The sequence below is a fragment of the Pan troglodytes genome, chromosome 13 (genome assembly GCF_028858775.2).
Source record: "Pan troglodytes isolate AG18354 chromosome 13, NHGRI_mPanTro3-v2.0_pri, whole genome shotgun sequence".
In the NCBI taxonomy this organism is placed as follows: Eukaryota; Metazoa; Chordata; class Mammalia; order Primates; family Hominidae; genus Pan; species Pan troglodytes.
In genome coordinates, this window is record NC_072411.2 from 76,608,903 (window position 1) to 76,631,844 (window position 22,942).

The window sequence follows — 22,942 nt, forward strand, 5'->3', positions numbered from 1 at the left end:
GTTTTTTCTTAAAATTAAGAACAAATTAACTAAGCAGTATTAAGCCTGCTTTTTTCATTTAACACTTTGTTAGCACTTCTTGTGTCATACTCTTTGAAAACATAAGTTTAAAGGATTGTATTGTATTGTAGAACATGAATGTATTACATTAAAATTTATTTAACTATTCATTTGATGGCCCTTTAGATTGCTATTAATTTTTTAATATCATGAAGCCCAATAGTAGGCTTTAGTAATTTAAACATTTTTTGCAATTTGAGAGGGTATAAAGATCTTGTTTTATTTTGAATTTATCTGCAAAAAATTGTGAAAGATTTTGATGGGAGGCAAACAAACAAAAAGATTACTGAGTATTCTGTCTAGTCTTCTGGGTTACTTTCCATTGTCTTTGAGCCACAGTATTTTATCACTCTGAAAGGCATAGAAAACTGATACTAATGCAATGGTATTTGTCCAAAGAAGTGCAAATTAGTTGTGTTTAAGCCATGCTTATACCCTCTTTAAAAAAATTATCTCTTAATTTATGTATGTATGCATGTTTGTATTTATGAGCTTAAACATTATTTAAAGTCCTCTTTCCAAAAAACTATGTTGAGTTTTTGATAAATAGTATATGAAATCTACAAATTAATCTGGGAGAACTGATACTTTTATGATATTTAGACTTTCCATTTGGAGATGTGGTATATTTTCCCATTTATTTATGTCTTCTGGATTTTTTGGCAAAGTTTTTTAGTTTTTATGATATATATTACACATGCTTTTTGTTAGGGTTACTTCAAAGTATTTTTGTTTGCTGAAATTGTGAAAGGGATGTTTTTCCTGTTATATTTTGTAATTGGTTATTTTTGGCACCAGGAAATTGTATTTAATATCTAATAAGTCACTTTGCTATGTTTTCTAAATAAAATTTACTAAAAATGTATTATCTTGCATTTTCTAGTACGCACATGGTCTTCAAATAATGACGGTTTAAAGCCTCCTCTTCTCTAAGAGTTGTATGTCTTATTTCTGTTTTATATAAGTAATTACTTTGATGGGTAAATTTCCATAACAATGTAAATTATTAACGTTTCTAAAGGCAATCATGTTCTGATATTAATGAGAATCCCTCTGATATTTCAAAGTTAATATGAATTATTGGTTTGAAATAGGTTTTTTCCCTTTCTAAATATTCAGTCTATGGATCCTTCTATTTTAGGTTTACAAGAATTTCTTATAGCATGAAATTTTATCAAATGCCTATTCAAGATCTACTGAGGCTTTTTTATGGTCTTTTTTATTTGATATGATGGATAGACTTTCTAACATTAAAAATGGGATAGGCCAGGTGCAATGGCTCACACCTGTAATCCCAACACTTTGGGAGGCCAAGGTGGGTAGATTGCTTGAGCTCAGGAGTTCAGGACCAGTCTGAGCAATATGGTGAGATTCCCATCTCTACAAAAAATGAGCCAAATGTGGTGGTGCATGCCTGTAGTCCCAGCTAGTTGGGAGGCTGAGGTGGGAGGATCCCTTGAGCTTGGGAGGTCAAGGATGCAGTGAGCTGTGTTCATACCATTACTCCAGCCTGGGTGACAAGACAAGACCCTGTCTCCAAAAAAAAAGGGGGGGGGGGATGAACCCTGGTGTTGGTGAATTATTCTTGTAACATCTGATTGATTTAGATTTGTTTTTTGGTATTTTAGTGTTCTCTTATCTATGATGATTAAGTGGTCCATAATAGGGTTTCTTAATTATAAACATTTTGGGACAGATAATTCTTTTTTGTGGGTGGCTGTCCTGTCCTGTTCTTTACAGAATGTTTACAGCATCCCTGGCCTCTACCCACTAGATGTCAGTAGCAGCCCTCCCTGTCCCCCAAAGTAGTGACTAAAAATGTCTTCAGACATTGCCACATATCCCCTGGAATGCAAAAATCACCCTCAGTTGAAAACCACTAATGTACAGCTTTCTTTTTTGTATGTGCTGCCTTTGTCAAGTTTTGACATTAGGATCATGCCAATTTCATTACAATTATTAGATAGCCTTCCATCTCTTAATATATTGGGGAATGACTTATACAGCATTTGAATTAGCTGTTTCTTAAAATTTGAAAGAATTTGCTAATAAAATAATCTGGCTCCAAAACTTTTTGGAGAGAAAGTAATTTAATAAAGTTTTTATCTTTTCCCTTGCTCATTGAGGTTTCCTGAATAAATGTATGCTTTTCTTAGAAAAGTACTTTCTTTAATATCTTAAAACATTTTAGCAGATAACTTTATTACACTACTTTAATTTTAGAAAATATGCTTTGAATCTCTTATTTTATCTGCTTTCTGAGTTCCACTTTTATTCATTTTTATTTCCATTTTCTGGATTAGGTTTATCATAAATTTGTGTTAGTTCTGTATCTTTTCTAGATGTGGAGCTTTCTGAGATGCTTATGGTAGCTCTGCTGTGGAAGAAATAATCTGATAATAACTGACAAGAATTACTTCACCTAACAGGATAAATCATATAAGACTAACAATTTCTAGAAGTGTATGCAAAATTGTTTCCATATAAAATTTTGCTAATAATATTAATATCGCCCTTGTCATTCAAACACTATTCATTGACGAATGACACATTTTGGAATACTGCACTTCACAGGACACGTTTACATGGTACTGAAACTTTAGAGGGACTCCTGCACTATCAGACATCACCCATTACTATTCTTTTTTTTTGTTTTTTTGAGATGGAGTTTCACGCTTGTTGCCCAGGCTGGAGTACAATGGCACGATCTTGGCTCACTGCAACCTCTGCCTCCTGGGTTCAAGCGATTCTCCTGCCTCAGCCTTCCAAATAGCTGGGATTACAGGCATGCGCCACCACGCCTGGCTAATTTTGTATTTTTAATAGAGATGGGGTTTCTCCATGCCTCAGGTGATCCCAGCCTCAGGTGATCAACTTGCCTCAGGCTCCCAAAGTGCTGGGATTACAGGTGTGAGCCACTGTGCCTGGCCCATTAGTGTTCTTAACCTGCAACATCTGTCCATCTTTCAGAAAGAGAAGCTAAAGCTGAGGATTAAGCTTTCAGATTATTTTTTCAGTAATTAAACTGTAGGACAGGGCTGAGTTATCACACATAACCATGGTCAACATTTTGACATACAGCCCAGGGAGGTTTCACATGCAAACAGATACAAAACTGTGGATAAACACTGCTGCTTGCAAAGAGCTTGTGACAGCAGTATAGGTGTCCAGTTGAGTGTGTGGACAAGGGCCTGCACTGGACTGTATCTTCCTTCCATCAAGGAAAGCACATTATTAAACATCATGGAAGAGAGAAGGACTAACACTATTTCCATTAAATGAGAGAAGTGGACATTGAAGAATACAATTCTTCAAGGTTTCCACTACTGGATTCAGGAATAGGTCTAGACTGTCCAGCCTCCTTCAACAGAGCCCTAGGCTCCCTCTTGCAGTGAGGAGAACCACAGGCCTCTGTCCTAGAGGTCAGCTCCTCTGGCCTCATACCAGGGACCATGATTCAGATGGCTATTGGAGGGCTTGGAGGGCTGAGGGATTAGAGGGAATATATTATAACCACATTCGTTTTGTGGGCATTTTGACTTACAAGTCAGACTGTGTCAAGAGTTAAATACCTTAGTTCCTTTTTTTTTTTTTTTTTTTTTTTTGAGACAGAGTCTTGCTCTGTTGCCCAGGCTGGAGTGCAGTGGCACAATCTCAGCTCACCGTAACCTCCACCTCCTTGGTTCAAGTGATTCTTGTGCCTCAGCCTCCCGAGTAGCTGGGACTACAGGCATGTGCCACCACACCTGGCTAATTTTTGTATTTTTAGTAGAGATGGGGTTTTACAATGTTGTCAAGGCTGGTCTTGAACTCCTGGCCTCAAGTGATCCACCCACCTCAGCCTCTAAAAGTGCTGGAATTACAGGTGTGAGCCACTGCGCCCGGCCATAGTTCCTTTTTGAAAGCAGTGCACTCTCACTCGCAGCACTTTGCCCGGTAACAGAACAACATTCAAAGGCCTTATCTAGGTCTTTCACTTTTCCTTTTTCCTCCCAAACCAGTAGTCCATCTAACTCTGATCCTTCTTCTTTCTTCTCTACTCATTAGGCATTTCTCCCAGAAAGTTCCCCGAAGCACTTCTAATCCTTTACTTTGCAAAGATTCTGCCTCATTATTCACTTGTTGACAAAGCTCCATCTGGTGATTTTGGAAGGTCAGTCTATTTCCTGTTCCGTCCAAATGGGATCTGTAGTCTAGGATGAATCTTGGGGACATCTGGCAGGCAAAGGAAGGGTCTAGGAACGTGAGGAGACAGCCTTAAGATCTACTTATTAATTGCCAGTAGAATTCTAGTCATGGATTATTTTTTGTCCTGTTGTAAATGTTAATAAGTAGCCTTGTTCCAGAAAGTACCTCAGACTTAGGTGGGTTGATAAGTGAAGTTGTGACCTCATTTTCTTTCTCTCTAAGCTCCTAATAATTGTATCTTACACTTGAATTACACTTTCCAGACAACAAAACATTTTACAGGCATTATCTCATTTGAAGCTCATGACAAACTTGTGAGGTCAATAGAACATGTATTATCATCTCCATTTTAAAATGAAGACAACAAGGCTTGGAGATGGTACAGGATGGATGTGCCAGGTCTTGAACCCACAGCTTTTGATTCCCAGGCTAGGGCTCTTTCCATATTTTATGCTGCCTCCTCATCTGTGGTGCCAGGAGCAATGGGTTAATCTCCAGAAAGTGTTGTGAATAATGCAGAGAATTGCTGCTGTGTATGTCTTGGACAAAGAATTATTATACTGGCTTCTTGCAGCATTAGAGGGGAACCCAAGCCAAAGCTGCGGCCTACAGGGAGTGATACAGTCCCTTATTTTGCTAGCTTTGCAGCTGTTGTTAACCAAAAAATAATAATAAAATAAAAATTGAGGGGTGAGGGTAGGGTTGATTATTAGGCCATAAACTGTTCCTCTCCATGGTAGATAGCCTTTTTTCACTTACTGTCCAATATTGGTGCACTTCTGTCATTGGTGACCGTCTTCTTTAGTTTCTTCCCTTTGCTGATATCAGAAAGGAGAGCATTTCTCCCAGCCTGCTCTGTCTTATTCAAGGTAGGCTTCTCTGTATTGGCCTGAAAGGGAGCCATACAAACAAGTAGTCATCTCTTGGGTTAAAATCATGCATTGTAACACTCGGCTGGGAAAGGTTGGGTACAGGAAGCTTGTTGTTAAGGTTCTTGGTGATAGGTTGTAAATTCTCGACAAGTTTTAGACCCCATATCTTTCTTTTTAAGATCCAGACGTTTGGAAGCAGATGCAGCAATAAATTATGTTCATTTTTAAGGGAGGAAGAGTCAGTCCTTGATTAAAGTCTCTGAAAATTCAGACCACAATCTGACTGAAACTAACAGGGCCAGGTTAGGGTGAGATGACTAGACACGAGAAAAGAATTTTAAGTCTGGGAGGATTCTGCAGGACATTACCAGGCGTCATTCACTAGAGGGTACCCTGAAGAATAACTTCCTTTTCCCATCTTTTAGAACTACCCCAGTGCAAGGGAAAAACTGTCTCTAGCAAAAAGAGTCAGCTGTATGTTTTTTAAACCCACTAAAGTTCTAGAAAATAATTCCCTCTGTGTATATTGCCAAAGATGCTTTTTTTCTCTTTTTAAGTCAGATTTATTAAGGTGTAATTTACATATAGTGAAATCACCCTTTTTAGTTACAGCTCTATGAGTTTTGACAAACATATACAGTTGTGAAACCACCGTCACAATCAAGATACAGAATATTTTCATTACTTCAAAAGTTCCCTCATGTCCTGTTGGCATGAGGTGTTTCTGATGTTTAATTCTGATGAAAGCTTAGCTCATGGAAATTGCAGAATGGACAAAAATGCTGCTTTAACATGTTTGATTATTTTCTTATATTTCCAGAATTCCTAGGAAAGATCCCTACCTACTATGAAATTGGGATCTTGTTCCTTCAGGGAGTTGGGGACACTAAGAGACCAGCAAATGGACTTAGATGTAGGCACCTGCCTGTGTGCCTGTGTCTATCACACTTGGAAACTGGCTAGGTCTTGTCTGTCTCAGGGAGAGTCTGGCTGCCCCAAACCCACAGGTCCTTTCTAGGCTGGCCCCAGCCCTTCTGACAGGGATATATTTCAGATTTGCCAGTTAGGGCCACAGGAGGAAAAGCTGGGGAAATGTATGGCTCAATACCTTACCCAGCCTTTAAAAAACAATTTTTTTTTAGAGACAGAGTCTCATTATGTTGCCTAGGCTGGAGTGCAGTGGCTATTCACAGGTGTGATCATCATGCAATACAACCTCGAACTCTTGGGCTCAAGTGATCCTCCTGCCTCAGCCTCCTGAGTAGTTGGGCTTACAGGCACGAGCTACTGCTCCGGGCCTAACTCAGCCTTTTATTAACAGAGTTAGAGGCAAAGGAAGAACTCAGAAAAACCCTGAAGTAGGCTAACCAGAATTGCAGTGGTAAAGTTGGAAGCATCTTGAAATAACTAAATGATGAAGTATTACTTGCTTATGATAATAATAGTTAACATATACAGCTTTTACTCTGTGCCAGGCACTGTTTTCAGCACCTTATGTGTATTACTTCATTTAGCCCTTATCAACCCTGTGAGTTATTATTTCCATTTTACAGACAAGGAAACTGAGGTATAGGGAGTTTAAATCATTTGCCCCAGGCACCTAGTTAGTTGAGGAGATGCTGGGATTCAAACCCTGGCAGTCAAGAGCCTTCCCTACAAGCTGATAGAAGGATAAATGTGGGCTCTAAAATGCCCCTCCCCATCCAGCCCCAACACACCACTGAAGCATGCTTGTTAAAAGTTTCTCTGCTGTCCTTCCAGAAATGCTCTCTGCATACACAGTTTGCTTTTGCTAATGGGATTCTCCTCTATTGTTCTGCAACTTGTTTGTTTTCAACTTAACATACTTTGGATGTCCTGGAAAGAGCTCTTAACATTACCTGCTGTCTTCATTTTAAGGATGAAAAAACTCTGAGGCCTAGAGAGGTTAAGTGATGTGTCACACTGGATCTCTTAACAGTTTTGGGTCAGCAACCTTCAGTAGCCTCCTGTTTTGCCTCAAAATTTATTTTGACAGCTGACCTCCCTGGGTGCGAACTTCTCTCGTGTTCAGGGCCCTTAATTATGTTGTTTCACAAGGGCAGTGTTCTATGATGGCCACCAACCCACCTTTTCCCTTTCTTCATCTCTATATTCTATTTATCCAAAATCTTGCTTTGAATTAGGTAATAACAGATAGAAATGAATTGATAAGATAAGCAAGGTTTCCCAAACTTCAAGCATTCTGGTATAAGATTCATGATTTTTGTCATCTTCTCATACCACCTGTGTTATTTATTTAATATTTTTTATTAAGTCAGTTCACTATAACCCACACTTTTGGGGAAACATGGATAAATGAATCCTGCTATGTAAGCCAGATTGGAGGTTCTCAAACTTATCCATGTGAAGGACCAGCGTTTTGTTTTTTGTTTTTTTGCGACAGAGTCTTGCTCTATCACCCAGGCTGGAGTGCAGTAGTGCAATCACAGCTCACTGCAGCCTTGACCTCCTGGGCTCAAACAATCCTCCCATCTCTGCCTCCAGAGAAGCTGGGAATATAAGCACGCACCGCCATGTCTGGCTGGCTAATTTTTAACATTTTTTTTGTAGATATGGGGGTCTCGCCATGTTACCCAGGCTGGTCTCGAACTCCTGGGCTCAAGTTATTCTTCCAAAGTGCATGCCTGGCCAAGGACCAGTCTTTTGAAAAATATTTTCATCAGGAACTGACGCTTTTGTAAAATAACAATGAATTATTAGAAAAATGAATTAGTTTTTTTAAAAAGACACACAACATCCAATCTTAGAAACAGAAAACTACTGTCAAATTGCTAGAAATGCTTCTAAATGCTTACTTTCAACTTCTGTCCTCATCACTTTGGGGACTCTTAAAAAGCAGTTGGAAGGCCACACTCTGAGTAACAATAAGCTAATTAATAGGCAGTTCTTCTCACTAGGTTTCAACCTCAGATGAGTTATATAAATGTGTCTCATGGAAACCTGGGGCAAGAAACTTTCTCTCCAAGCCTCAGTTTCCCCATGGGAAAATGGTGAAAATGAAGGAACCATCAGTGTGAGGCTCCTCCTCAGTGAAGGCTTCACAAGCTGGAGAGGGCTTTGTAACAGAGCGTATCTTGGGGCCTTTCCATATGACCAAGTGGAGGGTTGCCAAATTCCTGGAAGAGGGCACACTAACTTCCCCAAAGAGGTCTATCAAAGGAGCAGGATAAGCCAGGCACAGTGGCTCATGCCTGTAATCCCAGCACTTTGGGAGGCCGAGGTGGGTGGATCAACTGAGGTTAGGAGTTCAAGACAAGCCTGGCCAACATGGTGAAACCCCGTCCACACTAAAAATACAAAAATTAGCCGGGCATGGTGGTGCGCGCCTGTAGTCCCAGCTACTTGGGAGGCTGAGGCAGGCGAATCACTTGAACGAGAGGTGGAAGTTGCGGTGAGCTGAGATCGTGCCATTGCACTCCAGCCTGGGAGACAGAGCGAGACTCAAAAAAAAAAAAAAAAAAAAAAAAAAGACCAGGATGAATCCACTGAAGAAATTCTTTCAGGAAATAAACATCTAAATGCCTAAATGCAAGTATAGATTTAAAGGAGGATGTGAATGTGTATGGCAGAGGTGGTGGAGGGAGATATTTGTCAAAAACAGATTGGGAAGAAGAGGGGAGAAGGCAGTAAAAAAGAAAGGAGTGAGACCGGAAGACACTTTAATGGAATGCACTGCAGGCAGAGACCTGGGTTTCTAGACCGTCCAGCCCAGAAGTTAAAGGCCAGACATTGAGTTCATCTGAATGAAAACAGTGCACACTGGTCTCAGAACTGCTCCTGCAAACCCTATCTTGGGCCAGCACATGTCCCTGCACAGATGCGGCAGAAAACACCTCATCAGCCACATTCCACCCTTGTACTATCCATCACATGAGACCTTAAACAAACAAAACCCTTCGTGTTGTTTGTATTTGCTGGGTTTCAGGATTTGGCTTACCCTGGGCACTGGGAAAGCCTGTCATATCACATGTAAGCCAGAATGCAAACACATTTAATACAAACACATGCACGCCAGGTTTTGGCTTCATTTGGCTTGCTTTATGCATAGAAAGTGTTTGGGGAGGAGACACTCACCAGTGCAAACGTCGGGGGCGGCGGGGGTGCTGGAGGGGGAGGGACAGGCATCTTGGGCAGTTATGCGTTCAACAGTCTTGCTGATAAATCTGGAAAAACAAGAATGCCATCATGTATTAGATGTAATCTTAGTAATACTGCCCTAATCTGTCTTCACTTTCCCACCAAAGTGACAGCTCCACCTAGCTCAACTCTTAAAAGAGATGGGCTTACCTTTACACCTCACTGCTAAAACATTACTGTTCTGGAAGGATCCCGGCAGAGGGGCTTCTGACCCGAGGTGCTTGGAGAGAATGGAGGCCACATCCAGTGCCTTACTCGGCTCCATTCCCCCACCCACTACAGTAGGCCATGACCGACCCAGGTGGGCCCAGTTAAGCAGGAAGGTCTCACACAACTGCTAGGATGTATCCTGGCCAAGTTTCACTGAAAACAAATTCACTTCAAGTGGCTTCTCCTCTTCGCTAATTTCCATGACAATCCTTTCGTGCTCTCCCACGCCCTCTGGCTTTCTCCTCCCATTCTTCCTGACATTCGCCAAGTCTGTGTGTGCACTGCAGGAATATGAAAATGAATCTACTTCTAGTCCCGCCCTCAAAGTTCCTAGTCCTCCAGGGAGAGGGCATGGAGAATGTAAGGTGGAAAGCAGGGAGCAGCAGGTGAGGCGGGGTGGACGTGTGGGGGTCAAACTTATGTTTGGAGCACTCAAAGACCAGCCATCCCTATCTCTGTGCTCCTTAGCATTTCCTCAGAGGATCTAAGCGAAAACAGAGCGGGCATGAGAAGTCAGACCTAGGACTCCCAGGCTGTTTACCAGAAATGCATTTCATTTAGAAGAGCCTGTCTTACCTTTGTTTGGGTAAAAAATTATATATAAATAAAATAAAAAAGAAGAGCCTTTCTGCAGAGTGTGCTTGCTCTGAGAACAAAGGGAAGACTAGATTCCGTAGCTGGGTAGGAAAGTTTAGGGACCCCAGGTGGGTGAGGGGGCAGGGTGGAGAGGGCAGCCTGGCAAACACCAGGGCCAGGAGAGACAATGGCCAGGAAGTGCCTGGTGAGTTACACCAGCCAGGAGCCCTCTCCCCATTTCCTCTAATCCTTGTAGTCCTGTTCCTTCGCCTCACTAGAACCCCTGCTCCCTCTGCCCTGTCTAGGACAACGCCTCACCCACTGTTCTCATCCCTAAGCAATGCCAGCTTCTCCCACCCCATCCTTGCTACACAAACTGTGGTCCTGGATGGGCAGCGTGGGCACCACCCAGAAGCTGTTAGAAATGTCAACTCCCAGTCCCTTTTGCCCCCAGCTGAATTCGTTTCAGCATTTTAACAAGATCCCTGGGTGATTCATATGCACTAAAGCCCTATATAGAGATCGAGCCTTAAGCCAGCGGGCAGTCTGGGTCACTGGCCACCCGAATAACATTATTTCTACAGGACATGTGTCCCAAATTTTAAACTGCAGAATTATATTTCTTTAAAAAAATTTTTTTAATTTTTTTTTGGAGATGAGGTCTTGCTCTGTCACCCAGGCTGGAATGCAGTGGCATAATCATAGCTTACTGTTGCCTCAAATTCCTGGGCCTAAGCAATCCTCCTGCCTCACTCCTGAGTAGCTTAGCTAGGACTGCAGGCATATGCCACCACGCCTGGCTAATTTATTTTTATCTTTTATTTTTGTTGTGATGGGTCTTGCTATGTTGCCCAGGCTAGTTTTGAACTCCTGGCCTCATGCGATCCTCCTGCCTTAGCCTCCCATAGTGCTGGGATTACAGGTGTGAGCCACTGTGTCAGGCTTTTTAAACTCCCAATAGTCCCTTAATTGCAAAAAACAATTTCTTAGAATTTAAAATATTCATTTAGTTCAACCACTACAAGTTAATGTGGAAAACTGAAACCTAAACAAATACTTTCTATTGAGATAATGCTAGATAGCTTGCTTTCTGTGAACAGAAATGGACTGGAGAAGCTAAAAAAGATACTGCTGGACTTGTCACAGCCGCCGGGAAACAAGAATTAAGACAGTTCGGAAGAGTCCCATTCAAAGTGGGCGGTCTAGAAAATGAAAATTTTAAATTCCACAGCAGCAACAGCAGCTCTCATGTATGGAGAATCTGCTGGATCCAGGGCTCTATCCTTGCGTGGTCTCTGACTCCTAAGACAGCGGAAGCCAGCATCACTGTGCTCATTTGATAGACTCAGAGAAATTAAATCACTCCCTAAAACACCCTGAAGCAATTCATTCAGTCATGTCCTTTTGCTTCCTGCTCTTCTGCTGGATAACACTGCCTCACTCACTCACTGCCCTTTTAATGGTCTGATAAACACTCTCAGGCAGGCGAATTAGTGCCACAGCTCACCTGTTAACTAGGCTGGAATCTGTTTTCAGTAAGAGACTGTCTCAGGCAAGGATTCTTTTAAAGTATGTTTCTTAAATTGCTCTTTCTGGCATGACATCAATTAGTCACCCATAGGGCCACATGGGCATTGTGAGCAGGACTGGGTGCCTGTGTTAGGGGGTCCTCCATCAAGGGGCATCTCCAGCGGCACATTCAGAGGCCTTGGAGTCAGACGTCTCCTAGGACCAGCAGGAACGAAAGGGATCTGATTCAGGCCTGACTACTGCGAAAGATGCTGGAGCCAAATCAGTGGTATGACCAGAGTTGGGAAAGGCTTACCAAGGAAGGGGGATGCCCGGTGGGCCCAAGAGATAGGCTGTGGGAACAGTGCATCCATGTGCTTGGTCGATGAAAAATCCCTCAAGACTATTTTGTCTGACTCCATGTTCACCGATTAACTTTCTGTCATTCTGTGATCTAGGAAGGAGTGGATATTCTGGTCACCTAACAGGAACCTCTTATGGGTATGGTTGTCATGAGTTCGGCTGTCGTAACAGAGATCAAATTGAACTTCTGTCCTGCACAGCTTAGGGGGCAGACTGTGGAATGGGGACCCTTTCAGGGGCTGCCACCCTGAAAGGCCTCCTTAATTATTTTACAATTCTCTGTTGCTGCTGTTTTAGTACTGTCTGTGCACTAACTGACTTGTATATTAACTTCTGGATGACAGCTCCAGGGAGGGCGTGTTAACTTCGTGGTCCAGAGGGCTAGTGTGGGAGAAATGGCAACAGTCATGGCTGGGGCCAGGGCCAAGGCCAGATTGCAGAAATTAGCAGGCAAAAACAAGGTTCAGGGAGCAAGACGCTATTAAAGGGTCTGAGGTATTGAAAGAAGTGCTGCCTTTCCTTCCTGGCCACTTCAGATGGACAGTGGGGAGAGGGTCTACGGGTGAGGGCTCTCACTTTTTAGAGGGTGGTGCAGAACTAAGTGCTCTTTCCTCTTTTCCTCTGCGAACTTCTGTTTGCATGGCTTGCTTTCCCTGGCCCCATCTCTCACTCCCCTCCAGATTAACTGTCCCTTTCCAATCTCAATGGTAACATAGATGAGGGAGGCTGCCATGGCCTCTCTCCTCCCTTCTAGCTGAACAACTGCTGGGCACGGTCTGGACTTCTCCAGGCTGGGGCCTCAAGGGAAGTGTGTGAGAAACCCCAGACTCCAATACTGCCACCTCACTCAGCCCCTGGATCAAAGACCAAGCTCGTGTGCCCCAACACTGGGCCCACCGGCCACACCAGGCCCACTTCTTGGCTGTCTTTCCACCAGCCTATGGACTCCACGGGGTCTTGCCAATACCTGGCACAAAGTAGGGTTCTTACTAAATATATATGCAGTGAAAGAACTGTGTATCACACAAACGAGCTGAGTGCTGGCCACTGGAAGGGCTCCCAGCATCACCCCACCGCACTGTGAGATCTGGGCAAAAGAATCTGCCCTATTTCAGAGGGGCTTGCTAGTGTTGCAGACTGGAACTTACTTTCCTGGCAGCCTCCAACTTCCCCAGAGAAGTAGAGCCCCAAGGCCCTGGGAGAGGAGGGCTTCCCTCGTCTCATGGACTTGACAGCCCACATCAGAGCCACAGCCAGATCTTACTGAAGGCCTTGGCCCTAGAGCACGGATCCTAACAGACCAGGCATTCCTGCCTGGATCCTCACACCCAGAGTCTGTGGATAGAATTCAAGGGTTCATGAACTTGTATGAAAAAAAAGTACATATTATTTCTACTAAGCACTAACTGAAATGTAGCATTTCCTTTGATTATGAATGCAGGCCACAAACCATAATATCTGATATTCTTTCACCAATAGTTTTCATGTGATATTTTCACATCATATTACAACTACACACCAACAATTTTCAACATTCTGGCAACGTTTAGATCCATTGCTAGATCTTGTTGTTTAAACCATTAATAAAGAAGTACATATTTTAATAAATTAGTTTCCTTTGTAATTCTCTGTATTTTATTTTATGCATTTAAACGTAGACACAAAAGGGTCCCTTTGGGACTGGGAGTGGTGACTTATGCCTATAATGCCAACACTTTGGGTGGTCAAGGTGGGAGGACTGCTTGAGCCCAGGAGTTCAAGACTAGCTTGGGCTACAAAGTGAGCCCTTTATCTCTAAAAATAAAATAAAATAAAATAAAAACAAATTAAAATTAAATTTTTTTTAAAAAAGGAGTCCTTTGGGCTTTACCAGTGGGTTTATAGAATGAAAAAGGGAGAACATGAGACCTTGGTCAGGCAAATTTGGTTCTGAATCCTTGCTCTGCCACCTGGCAGATTCAGATGGGAATTTGTTTTTCCCATCTGTTAAATGGGAAGTTGCTGAGCAGATTAAATGAAATGGTGTGTGCAAGGCTTTCAGCATGGCCTAGGGGAGCAAAGCTGTCAGTGGACAGGGCTTAGCTCTTTCCTTCGGAGGGTGAGGATGGGTCCTGCTGGTACAAGCTGCTGAGTGCCTGGCAGAGGAGGGATGGACCTGGAGGCTAGTCTGAGGGGCCACAGCTTTGCTCAGTGGCTGTGGGTGGATCTGCCTGGGTGGGAATGAGGCTGACTGATGACTGGGCCTCCCAGCATTTGGTTCTTCCCTTGGAGATGGGAGCATGGCAGGAAAGGCAGCTGATTTGGGTGCAGGAGAGACCCAAGAAGGGAAGGGACTCAGCAGCAGTTTCCCAGTGTGGTCAGTCATCTCCTGCATCAGAATCTGCTGTGCCTGTGTCCGGCTTCCCAGACTAGTTGGGCTCTCAGCAGTGTCGGATCACATGCCTACCCACTTGCTGGGCCTTGCCCTCCTACCCCACCCCAACCCAAGCAATGAACTTTTAAGAAGTCACACTTTTCAGAATTAATTTCTTTTTAAGAATAATTTCAATGTTAAGTAACTTTCATGATAGAAAAGCCAGACTTTCTAAAATCTTTACTTGGTGTGTTGACTTCTACAAACACAAAGAAAACTCAAGGGACAGAAAAGGCTTTTGTTTTCACATACAGTATTATGGTCTGAACTATGTCCCCTGCAAAGTGATATGCTGAATTCCTAACCCTCAGGACCTCAGAAGGCAACTGTATTTGGAGATAGGGTCTTTAAAGAGGTGATTAAGCTAAAATGAGGCCATTGGGTGAGATCTTAATCCAATTTGACTGGTGTCCTCATACAAAGAGGAAGAGACATCAGGCATGTGCTCACACAGAGGAAAGTCTTCAAGTGAAGACGCAGTGAGAAGGTGGCTGTCTGCAAACCAAGGAAAGAGGCTTCAGAACACACCAAACCTGCCTACATCTTGATCTTGGACTTCCAGCTTCCAGAGCTGGGAGAAAACAAATTTCTGTTATTTGATCTACCCAGGCTGTGGTATTTTATTATGGCAGTCCTAGCCAATTAATACACATGGCTTTAACAACATACATTTGTCTATTATCCATTGTGGAAACAATAAGATAATGGCCTTTGAATAAACTATCCATCAACTGATTTCTCAGCAAGATATTTCTGGATTGTCATACGTTAAAAAATTTAAAAATCAGCCAGAACCCTAAAGTATGTAAGTGACTGCCAAAGGTTTATTTAATAAGTGAATGAATCATTCAAAAATAATCAAATTTTAGGTGAAAATAGCTGAAGTAACGGGAGGGATCTAGCAATAACCCTTTCGTAAGGAATTGGCTTTATGGGTTGAGAGAACAGAGTGAAATAATTTGCATAAATGACTTTAAAAATTTAATTACTGTTTCTTCTTTGTTGCCTACACACACACACACACACACACACGCACCACCCCAACATTTAGAAATTCTGGACTTCCTAGTTCGTTCTGTGAATGAAATGGCTGGCATCGTTGGTCTTACTAGAATGCTATTAGGTCAACATCATGGTTTAACACTTACATTTAGACAACATTCACTGATCCCAGATCAACTAGGGCATCTTGCAGCCTGGACTGACTTGTTAAACATGCAATGTTGGCTACAACGAGCACTGTGAGAGAAAGAGAACTGCTCAGCCCACTCCCCAACAGTACAGGGGACACATTCTCCTCAATGTCATGGCCAACTAGAGGTCAACCATAGCTCACAGTTCAGTCCAGACGTGCCCCAGGAAACTCAGGGTTTCTTCTTCAATGTGCTCATCTAGGAAAGCAGACTCATCCCTGAATGTAAAATGATTGCCTTCCTTGGGATCAAGAAAGTGGGGTAGTTATTTAAATAAACTGTTTCTTAGTTTCATAGCCAACTTACAATTAATTCTAGATTGCACTGCCTAGGGCCCACACTACAGAATGACATGAGTTGGGGAGTGATTCCTAATAGTCCCCAGTGAACACAGTTGACAGTCCTCCAAAGGCCGGTCTCTAATCCCACGTGGGCAGAGGTTCTATTAGAGAAGATAAGAAGCAGCTTTATCCAATTACGTTTATCATTAATTTGGACTATTCAAAAATATAAAGCATTTTGCTCTATAAATGTTGCTAAAAGTAACCCCTAAATACTACCATACCTAAAATGAATGGTGGAAAATTAAACTTCTTTTCCCCCAAAAGATTGACTCAATAGAGGAATATTTTATTTGCTGGGGGTGGGGGAGGGTATCAGAAATAATATAACCGGATAGATTCAAAAATCCAACTGCTCTCTTGCCCTCATTATTTTCTATTTTTATTTACATTTATTTATTGCTTTTTTTTTTTTGAGACAGAGTCTGGCTCTGTTGCCCAGGCTGGAGTGCAGTGGTACGATCTTGGCTCACTGCAGCCTCCACCTCCTGGGTTCAAACAATTCTCCTGCCTCAGCCTCCCGAGTAGCTGGGATTACAGGCGCGCGCCATCACACTTGGCTAATTTTTGTATTCTTGGTAGAGATGGGGTTTCACCATGTTGGCCAGGCTGGTCTTGAACTCCTGACCTCACGTGATCCACCCGCATCAGCCTCCCAAGATGCTATGATAATAGGCATGAGCCACCATGCCTGGACTCATTTATATTTTACTTTATATATAATGCTCTTAACTCATTTTCATCTATGTATTTCTTGAGTGCTTTTGGCATCTTCAGGTTAGTTTTTTGTTTGTTGTTGTTTTCTTCGAGATTTCTTTTTTTCCTTTTGTATTGTAGAGAATACAAAAATATACAAAGAAGAAAAAAAAAGCACTGAAGTTGTATTTAACCACTAAAGGAAGCACTGAATAATAATTAATTTTTATGTGAAAAAGGGTTGGGGGTAATAACCAGAGGTAACTCTTTGTTATTTTGATACATGTCCTTCCAGCTCATAAATACATGTACATCTCTCTCTCTCTCCCTCTCTCTGTGTCACACATACACATATACACACAATTGTTTGACAAAAAATATTAACAGAACAAAATTTATAATACATGTAACACAAAAGTGTTTTCCTGAGAAAAGGTTTTTAAATTCATATTGAGTTATTACAACCATAAAAAATAACTGCAAGGGCATTCATTACAAAGACAGTGAATCCACTCCAAGTCACCCTGCAAAAATAAAATCATCGAGCAAACTCAAATTGCTGCTAAGACGGTGAATTTTAAAAAGCATGTCGTTTTGGGATTCCTACTCAATTATTCTTGATTCTATTCTTTAGATACTCCTCCATGATGCAAACTTAGCTGGATGTATTTAAGATCTGAAAACCATTAGAACTAATTAAGATGAATTTGGCTTTGTTCTTCAACTTCCTGTAAAAAATGCTCAACAGGAAAATTGATGCTCGCAGTAAACCACAGTCATCCTGTTTCTTTAACACAATCTTTTCACAGCTGCAGTTGCCTGGAGTTTCTATTTTATGACGCGAGTCACTGTGCAACAGCTCTACCATCCCTTCCCCCCAGCATGTGGTCTGGCCATTTTAGAAACTTTCAATACCTTTGCAGAAAGGTTCGTTTCTATTATTGCTACTCTTCCTCTCTCCAAGCTGAAGGTCCTTGCTCAGAGCAATAAGCCATGGATACAAGAGGGGAAACAGAAAAGGCAGCTGGACTCCAGAGGAAGCAAAAGGCAGAGAAGAGGAAAACAGCTTTATTAGCAAATCAGCAGCCTCACCCAGTTGGTTCTTATGCATTGTTAGTCTCCATTTGAGCTGAATGTGGAGCACACGCTTGCCATATACAGAATCCCTCATTTCTCAAAATGTACTGCTCTTTTCTCAGTCAATCATCATTGAAAACAATACTTCAGCGACGTCTGATTAGGTTGTCTTCTTAATGGTAAATGTCAATTTAAGTCTGCTGAACCTAGAAATGCTTCTTTTATAGTTCTTTTAGATAAGGAGGTGATTTATTTTGGCGGGGAGTAGGAAAGGTGTTTTTCAAAGAAGACATTTTGAAGCATCTCTAACATCATTAAGACTGGCTAGGAGCTTGGACACAATTTTACTGCAAGAGTACTGCTAGGGAAATAAAGGTTGCTATGAAGTAAAATTATTTTTTAATCCACTATTGTGCACATTTAATTTTAAAATTAATACAAATTCACAGACATCGAAGACCCTTTTAATAGTGAGAAAATGAAGGTGAGCTGAATGACACGCCTACCTGTCATTATTTAACTGAAGGAAAGGGAAAGGAAACATTTTTTATTTTATCCATATAATTAAAGAGTAGCAGGTTTTCTCCCATACTTCCCATCTCTTTAAGGAGTTCAAATCTCCAAGCTAAAATCTGCCTAAATCACTATCACCACATTTAGTTCTACCAGAGGATTAAGATGTGCCACTGTTTCTCTCTCTCTCTCTCTTTCTCTCTCTCTCTCACACACACATACACACACAGCATATATGTCAGCACACTTGATATATACTGTATTCATTTTATCATTGAAAGTACAGCTTTATGATATAAGCAGAAGTGTCACCAAGTTTACCTCTGAAGAAGTGAAAAGACTTAAAAAGGAAAATATCTTACTTGAGATTATTAGTTTTAAAGATATTTACTGTTGCTGTGACATTTAAAGCAAAACATTTGTAATCTCAGATTCCCAAGGCCGGAAAAGCACCTCAAGAAATCATACTGGCTGGGTGTCGTAGCTCATGACTATAATCCCAGCACTCTGGGAGGCCAGGGTGGGAAGATCGCTTGAGCCCAAGAGTTTGAGACCATCCTGGGCAAACATAGTGGGACCCTCATCTCTACAAAAAAAAAAAAAAAATATATATATATATATATAAAATTAACTGGGCATGGTGGCACACATCTGTAGTTCCAGCTACTTGGGAGGCTGAGGTGGGAGGACTGCTTGAGTCCAGGAGTTTGAGGGTGCAGTGAGCTGTGATCATGCCATTGCACTCCAGTGTGGATGACAGAGCAAAACCCTGTGTCAAAAAAAAAAAAAAAAAAAAAACAGAAATCATACAATTTATAATGTTGCTTCCAAGCTGCACTTGTGAAAAAAAGCTCTTACAATTCAGATAACTTCCTCCACATTTAGTTGTTAGGTGGCCTTGGGTAAATTACTTAGCTTATGTAAGTCCGGTTTTCAAAATAATAGCACCTACTTAGTAGGGTTATTCAAGAGTTAAATGAAGGAGTGCTTAATAAGTATTAGCCATTTTCAAAAAATAAAATAAGCAAAGGTGAAGAACATAACACAAAATAAGTGGTCAGTAAATATCACAGTCTTTCCCCCTATTTAACCACGAGAAAGAGAAACCATGAGCTGATTTAAATCAGCCTACGTGTGTACACCCATGCAAACTTCCATATTACAAGTGAATGGTGAAGGGAGATGTGTATAAAGTGCATTTCAAATTTCTCAGAAAAGCATACTGATTAAGGCATTCCTTATTCTAGTATTTTTTTACAGTTTTAATTTTCAGGACAGACAGAGGTATTTATGGCAGTCCAGGAGAAATGCTTTTTTCAACAACAAGCACATGTTTAACAGTTTGGACAAAATGAGTCAAACCTTAAAGCAGAAATATATCATAATTTAAACAGCCAGAAACTTCCAAAGTAAATGATGTGTGTTCATAAAATGTTAAGAAGGCTTCAAAAGGTCATAAAACTTGAAGGGTCCAGGAATTCAGTATCACTTCATCTCATATTTTAGGTAGGTTGGGGAACTTCCAGCCTACAGGCCAGATTTAGAATTTGATCAGATCTGAAGTTGCTGCTCGATCCCAGGAACTAATTTTCACCACAGGGAGTTCTCTGAATATTTCAGTCCACCCAGAGTATGTGTAACCCTTAAAAGGTTAGATATTAGAGTAGCTGAAGCGCTATGAGCAAATAGCCCATGAATAAACTTTTCAAAGAGCAATAGAAAACCTGACTTAGTGAAAAATGACTTTCAGGTAAGTCATTTAATGACCTTAGACTGATAAAAGGAAGAGTTTTGACATGATGATATTCCAGTTCAGAAGAACAAAGCTTGATAAAGTTAACACATAGCACTGTAGTCCAAGTGAATTGTAAGAGTATGATTTCCACACAGATCAACCTCAAAACTTTTTCCTAGTTTCTCATCTTCCTTTCTCACTGTCCTGTCCTATTCTTTCCCCAGTCTTTCATCTTTCTCTCTACCAAGCTGTCTTACTTTGCTTAGTCAGAATCTTTCAGTAGCCTTTTCATTTACCACCTCTCCATTCTCTACTACATATACTAGTTATGCCATTAAATTATTTAAAATAACTTGTATGCCTGTAATCCCAGCACTTTGGGAGGCCGAGGCAGGCAGATCACTTGAGGTCAGGAGTTTGAGACCAGCCTGACCAACATGATGAAACCCTGTCTCTACTAAAAATACAAAAACAAAAAAAACAAAAAACTTGTACTTAGTGACTAAAGTTATATGTGCCTTCTGAGTTTTTTAAAGCTTTATTTTATATTTCTTCACGGGGAGAAAGGAACATAAGTCAAATTGTTTCTTCCTACATATTCTAGAAAAAAGTTTTTTAATGTAAAAAGTTTCCTTAGTTCTGCTCTATAAGTCTCTGAGTAGATGGCTTGAAATTTTAAAAATCACAATATTTTATGCCAAAACATTAATCATATTAAACATAAAGTTATAACTAATGCTGTAGAATTTGATTTGCGATAGTAATTGTGCACACACTGTTATAACAGGAATAGACTTATTCTAAAAGACAAATCGTATTATAAAAGACTCTGCTTAGAAATGGTTTGAGTTTTGAACTTAAATAGCACATTGGCAGCAACAGAACTGCAACAGCTTAGTTCCATGGTATTTTCGTTTGAAGCTTCCAATGGCTCCTTGTACTTTAAAGCACTTATTGTTGCTGGCCACACCAAAGATTCAAAGGCAGTTGTGTGGACAACTGTATCATACACCAAAAGGATATATTTACTGACATAAGCCTCCAATTTAAATGGGAAAATAAATTCCTGTGGATCCAAACTTGTCCAGTGGTCAAAAAAAATTCTATTGAAAATCTTGCTTACATTTTGGCTCAAAGCATAAGTTATGAATCATTCACAATCACCATAGTGGTGAAACTAGCATTCTGGGCAACAGGAATAGCTCACATGGTGCTCTACAGAAAAATTAAACAACTTTATCTCGACATACTATGGTCCATTAAAAGCCATTTAGTTCTTCCCTGTAGCTGATAAATGAAATAAACTTAGTTTGAATATAATTTTTCTTACCGTTAAAGGGTACTGCAGGGAGCCATGGTCAGGGACACAGGCAGACAGAGGGCCAGCGGGACAGGAGCCAAGAGAGAAAACTGTCCCTGAAAAAGGTATCATCTTCTAACGCAAGTGTGGGGTCGTTTTTGGACAGCCATTTTGGACAAGCTCTGGCCTCTTGTTAAATGTGACATACTGAGTCAGAGGCAGACGTCCTTCTGTGGTTATTCGCTTCCTGTCTGATTAATTTGTTGTTTGTTCCTTCCTCCTTTGCTGCAGAAAAAGAAACTAGATTGGTTTTGCTTAAGAAGCAAGCAAGAAAAAAAACCTAAATTAAAAAAAAATTAAATGTTTCTCCTCCCCACAAGGTGTAATACACAGCTATTTGGTACAGTGACAAGAGGAGATGAGCACCTCTACTCAGTGAAGAGTCCAACTTTATTCTAGATATTCCCACAAAAATAACTGTTCATGGAACTTGAGATTCCTTTAGGAAAATTATATTTGAAAGTATCACTGTAAATACTGACTATTCCATTGAGTAATAGGGAAAAGAGTCACTCAAGAAAGAAAAGCTCTTACCTACCTTACCTTATCGCTTCATTAGGCTAAGGGCTTCTTCTCATTTACAGGGCATTCAAGTGTGTGGGGAGAAAGTTACAAATGCAGGTAAAGAGAGCAGGTCAGGTGTATGAAGGCAAATGAGGTTCTTTTTTTGGTTTTGTTTTATTTATTTCTTTTTTTTTTTAGAGACAGTCTTGCTGTCACTTAGGCTGGAGTGCAGTGGCGTAATCATAGCTCCCTGTGGCCCTGACCTCCTGGGTTCAAGCAATCCTCCAGCCTCAGCCTCCTGAGTAGCTGAGACTACAGGCATATGCCACTGCACCTGGCTAATTTATTTTATTTTTATATTTGGTAGAGATGGGATCTTGCTTTGTTGCCCAGCCTGGTCTTGCACTCCTAGCTTCAAAGTGATCCTTCCATCTTAGCTTCCCAGATTGCTGGGATTACAGGCTTGAGCTACCATACTTGGCAGCAAATGAGTTTTGAAACGTGATTTTGGTGCCCAAGTCAGGGTAATAATATACAGCTTAAGTCAGCTGCAGATCCATAGCTTTCTATGCCAAATGTTTCTGTCCCCCACATTTAATGGGATAACAGTAACTCTCCTAGAAGATGCTTGACAAAAGCATAGAGATAAAGAGGGCGGAAGGAAGAAAGTCAGATTTCTCATTATTAAAGAACTCAAGAGGTGGATGGCAATGGAATACATGTAGAAAACATTTTATCAAAACCTTGAGTTATGTATAGAACGATCTGAAAATGCTCATAATTTTTTCTTAACCCATCTTAAAGGTTCAGACTTACATATGCAACACATAGCATATAACTCTGAGAAAACAGTAACAGTCGAAGAATTTAAAAGAGAGGCATATTTCAGAAACTAGCTTCATTGTAAAATCTGAATGTTGGGTCCTGATTCTGCTAGGATCAGAGGCCAGAGGCATGAAAAGAACGTATGTTGTCTAACACTGCCTTACCTGTAAAGTGATGGAACTGGGCTAGATGAGTAATTTTCAGCTCAGGTAGCTGTTGGGGGTGGTGAGCAGTGAGTGGGAATGGTGGGGGCAGGGGCCTGTAGCATTCAGTGGGTGGGGCCAGGAATGGGAAATTTCCTATGGTGCTTATGACAGTCCCACCCAAA

General features: G+C 41.1%; 1 protein-coding gene across 6 annotated transcripts in view; it reads right to left on the reverse strand.

Moving 5' to 3' along the window:
• The window catches only part of WIPF1 (WAS/WASL interacting protein family member 1), a 123,306-nt gene that overhangs the window by 16,743 nt on the left and 83,621 nt on the right, over window positions 1-22,942 (reverse strand). For 2 of the 6 annotated variants that reach the window (XM_001150625.8, XM_009443791.5), the window contains 2 exons: window positions 9,237-9,325; window positions 5,008-5,137 (listed from right to left, as the gene is read on the reverse strand). In XM_001150625.8, coding sequence (XP_001150625.1) covers window positions 5,008-5,137; window positions 9,237-9,287 — 181 coding nt within the window. In that variant the 5' untranslated portion in view covers window positions 9,288-9,325. Of the gene's footprint in view, window positions 1-5,007; window positions 5,138-9,236; window positions 9,326-9,449; window positions 9,469-21,255; window positions 21,511-21,819; window positions 21,941-22,942 lie in introns of those variants that run through there. The other 4 variants (XM_009443790.5, XM_063791310.1, XM_063791311.1 and 1 more) reach the window with 4 other exon arrangements.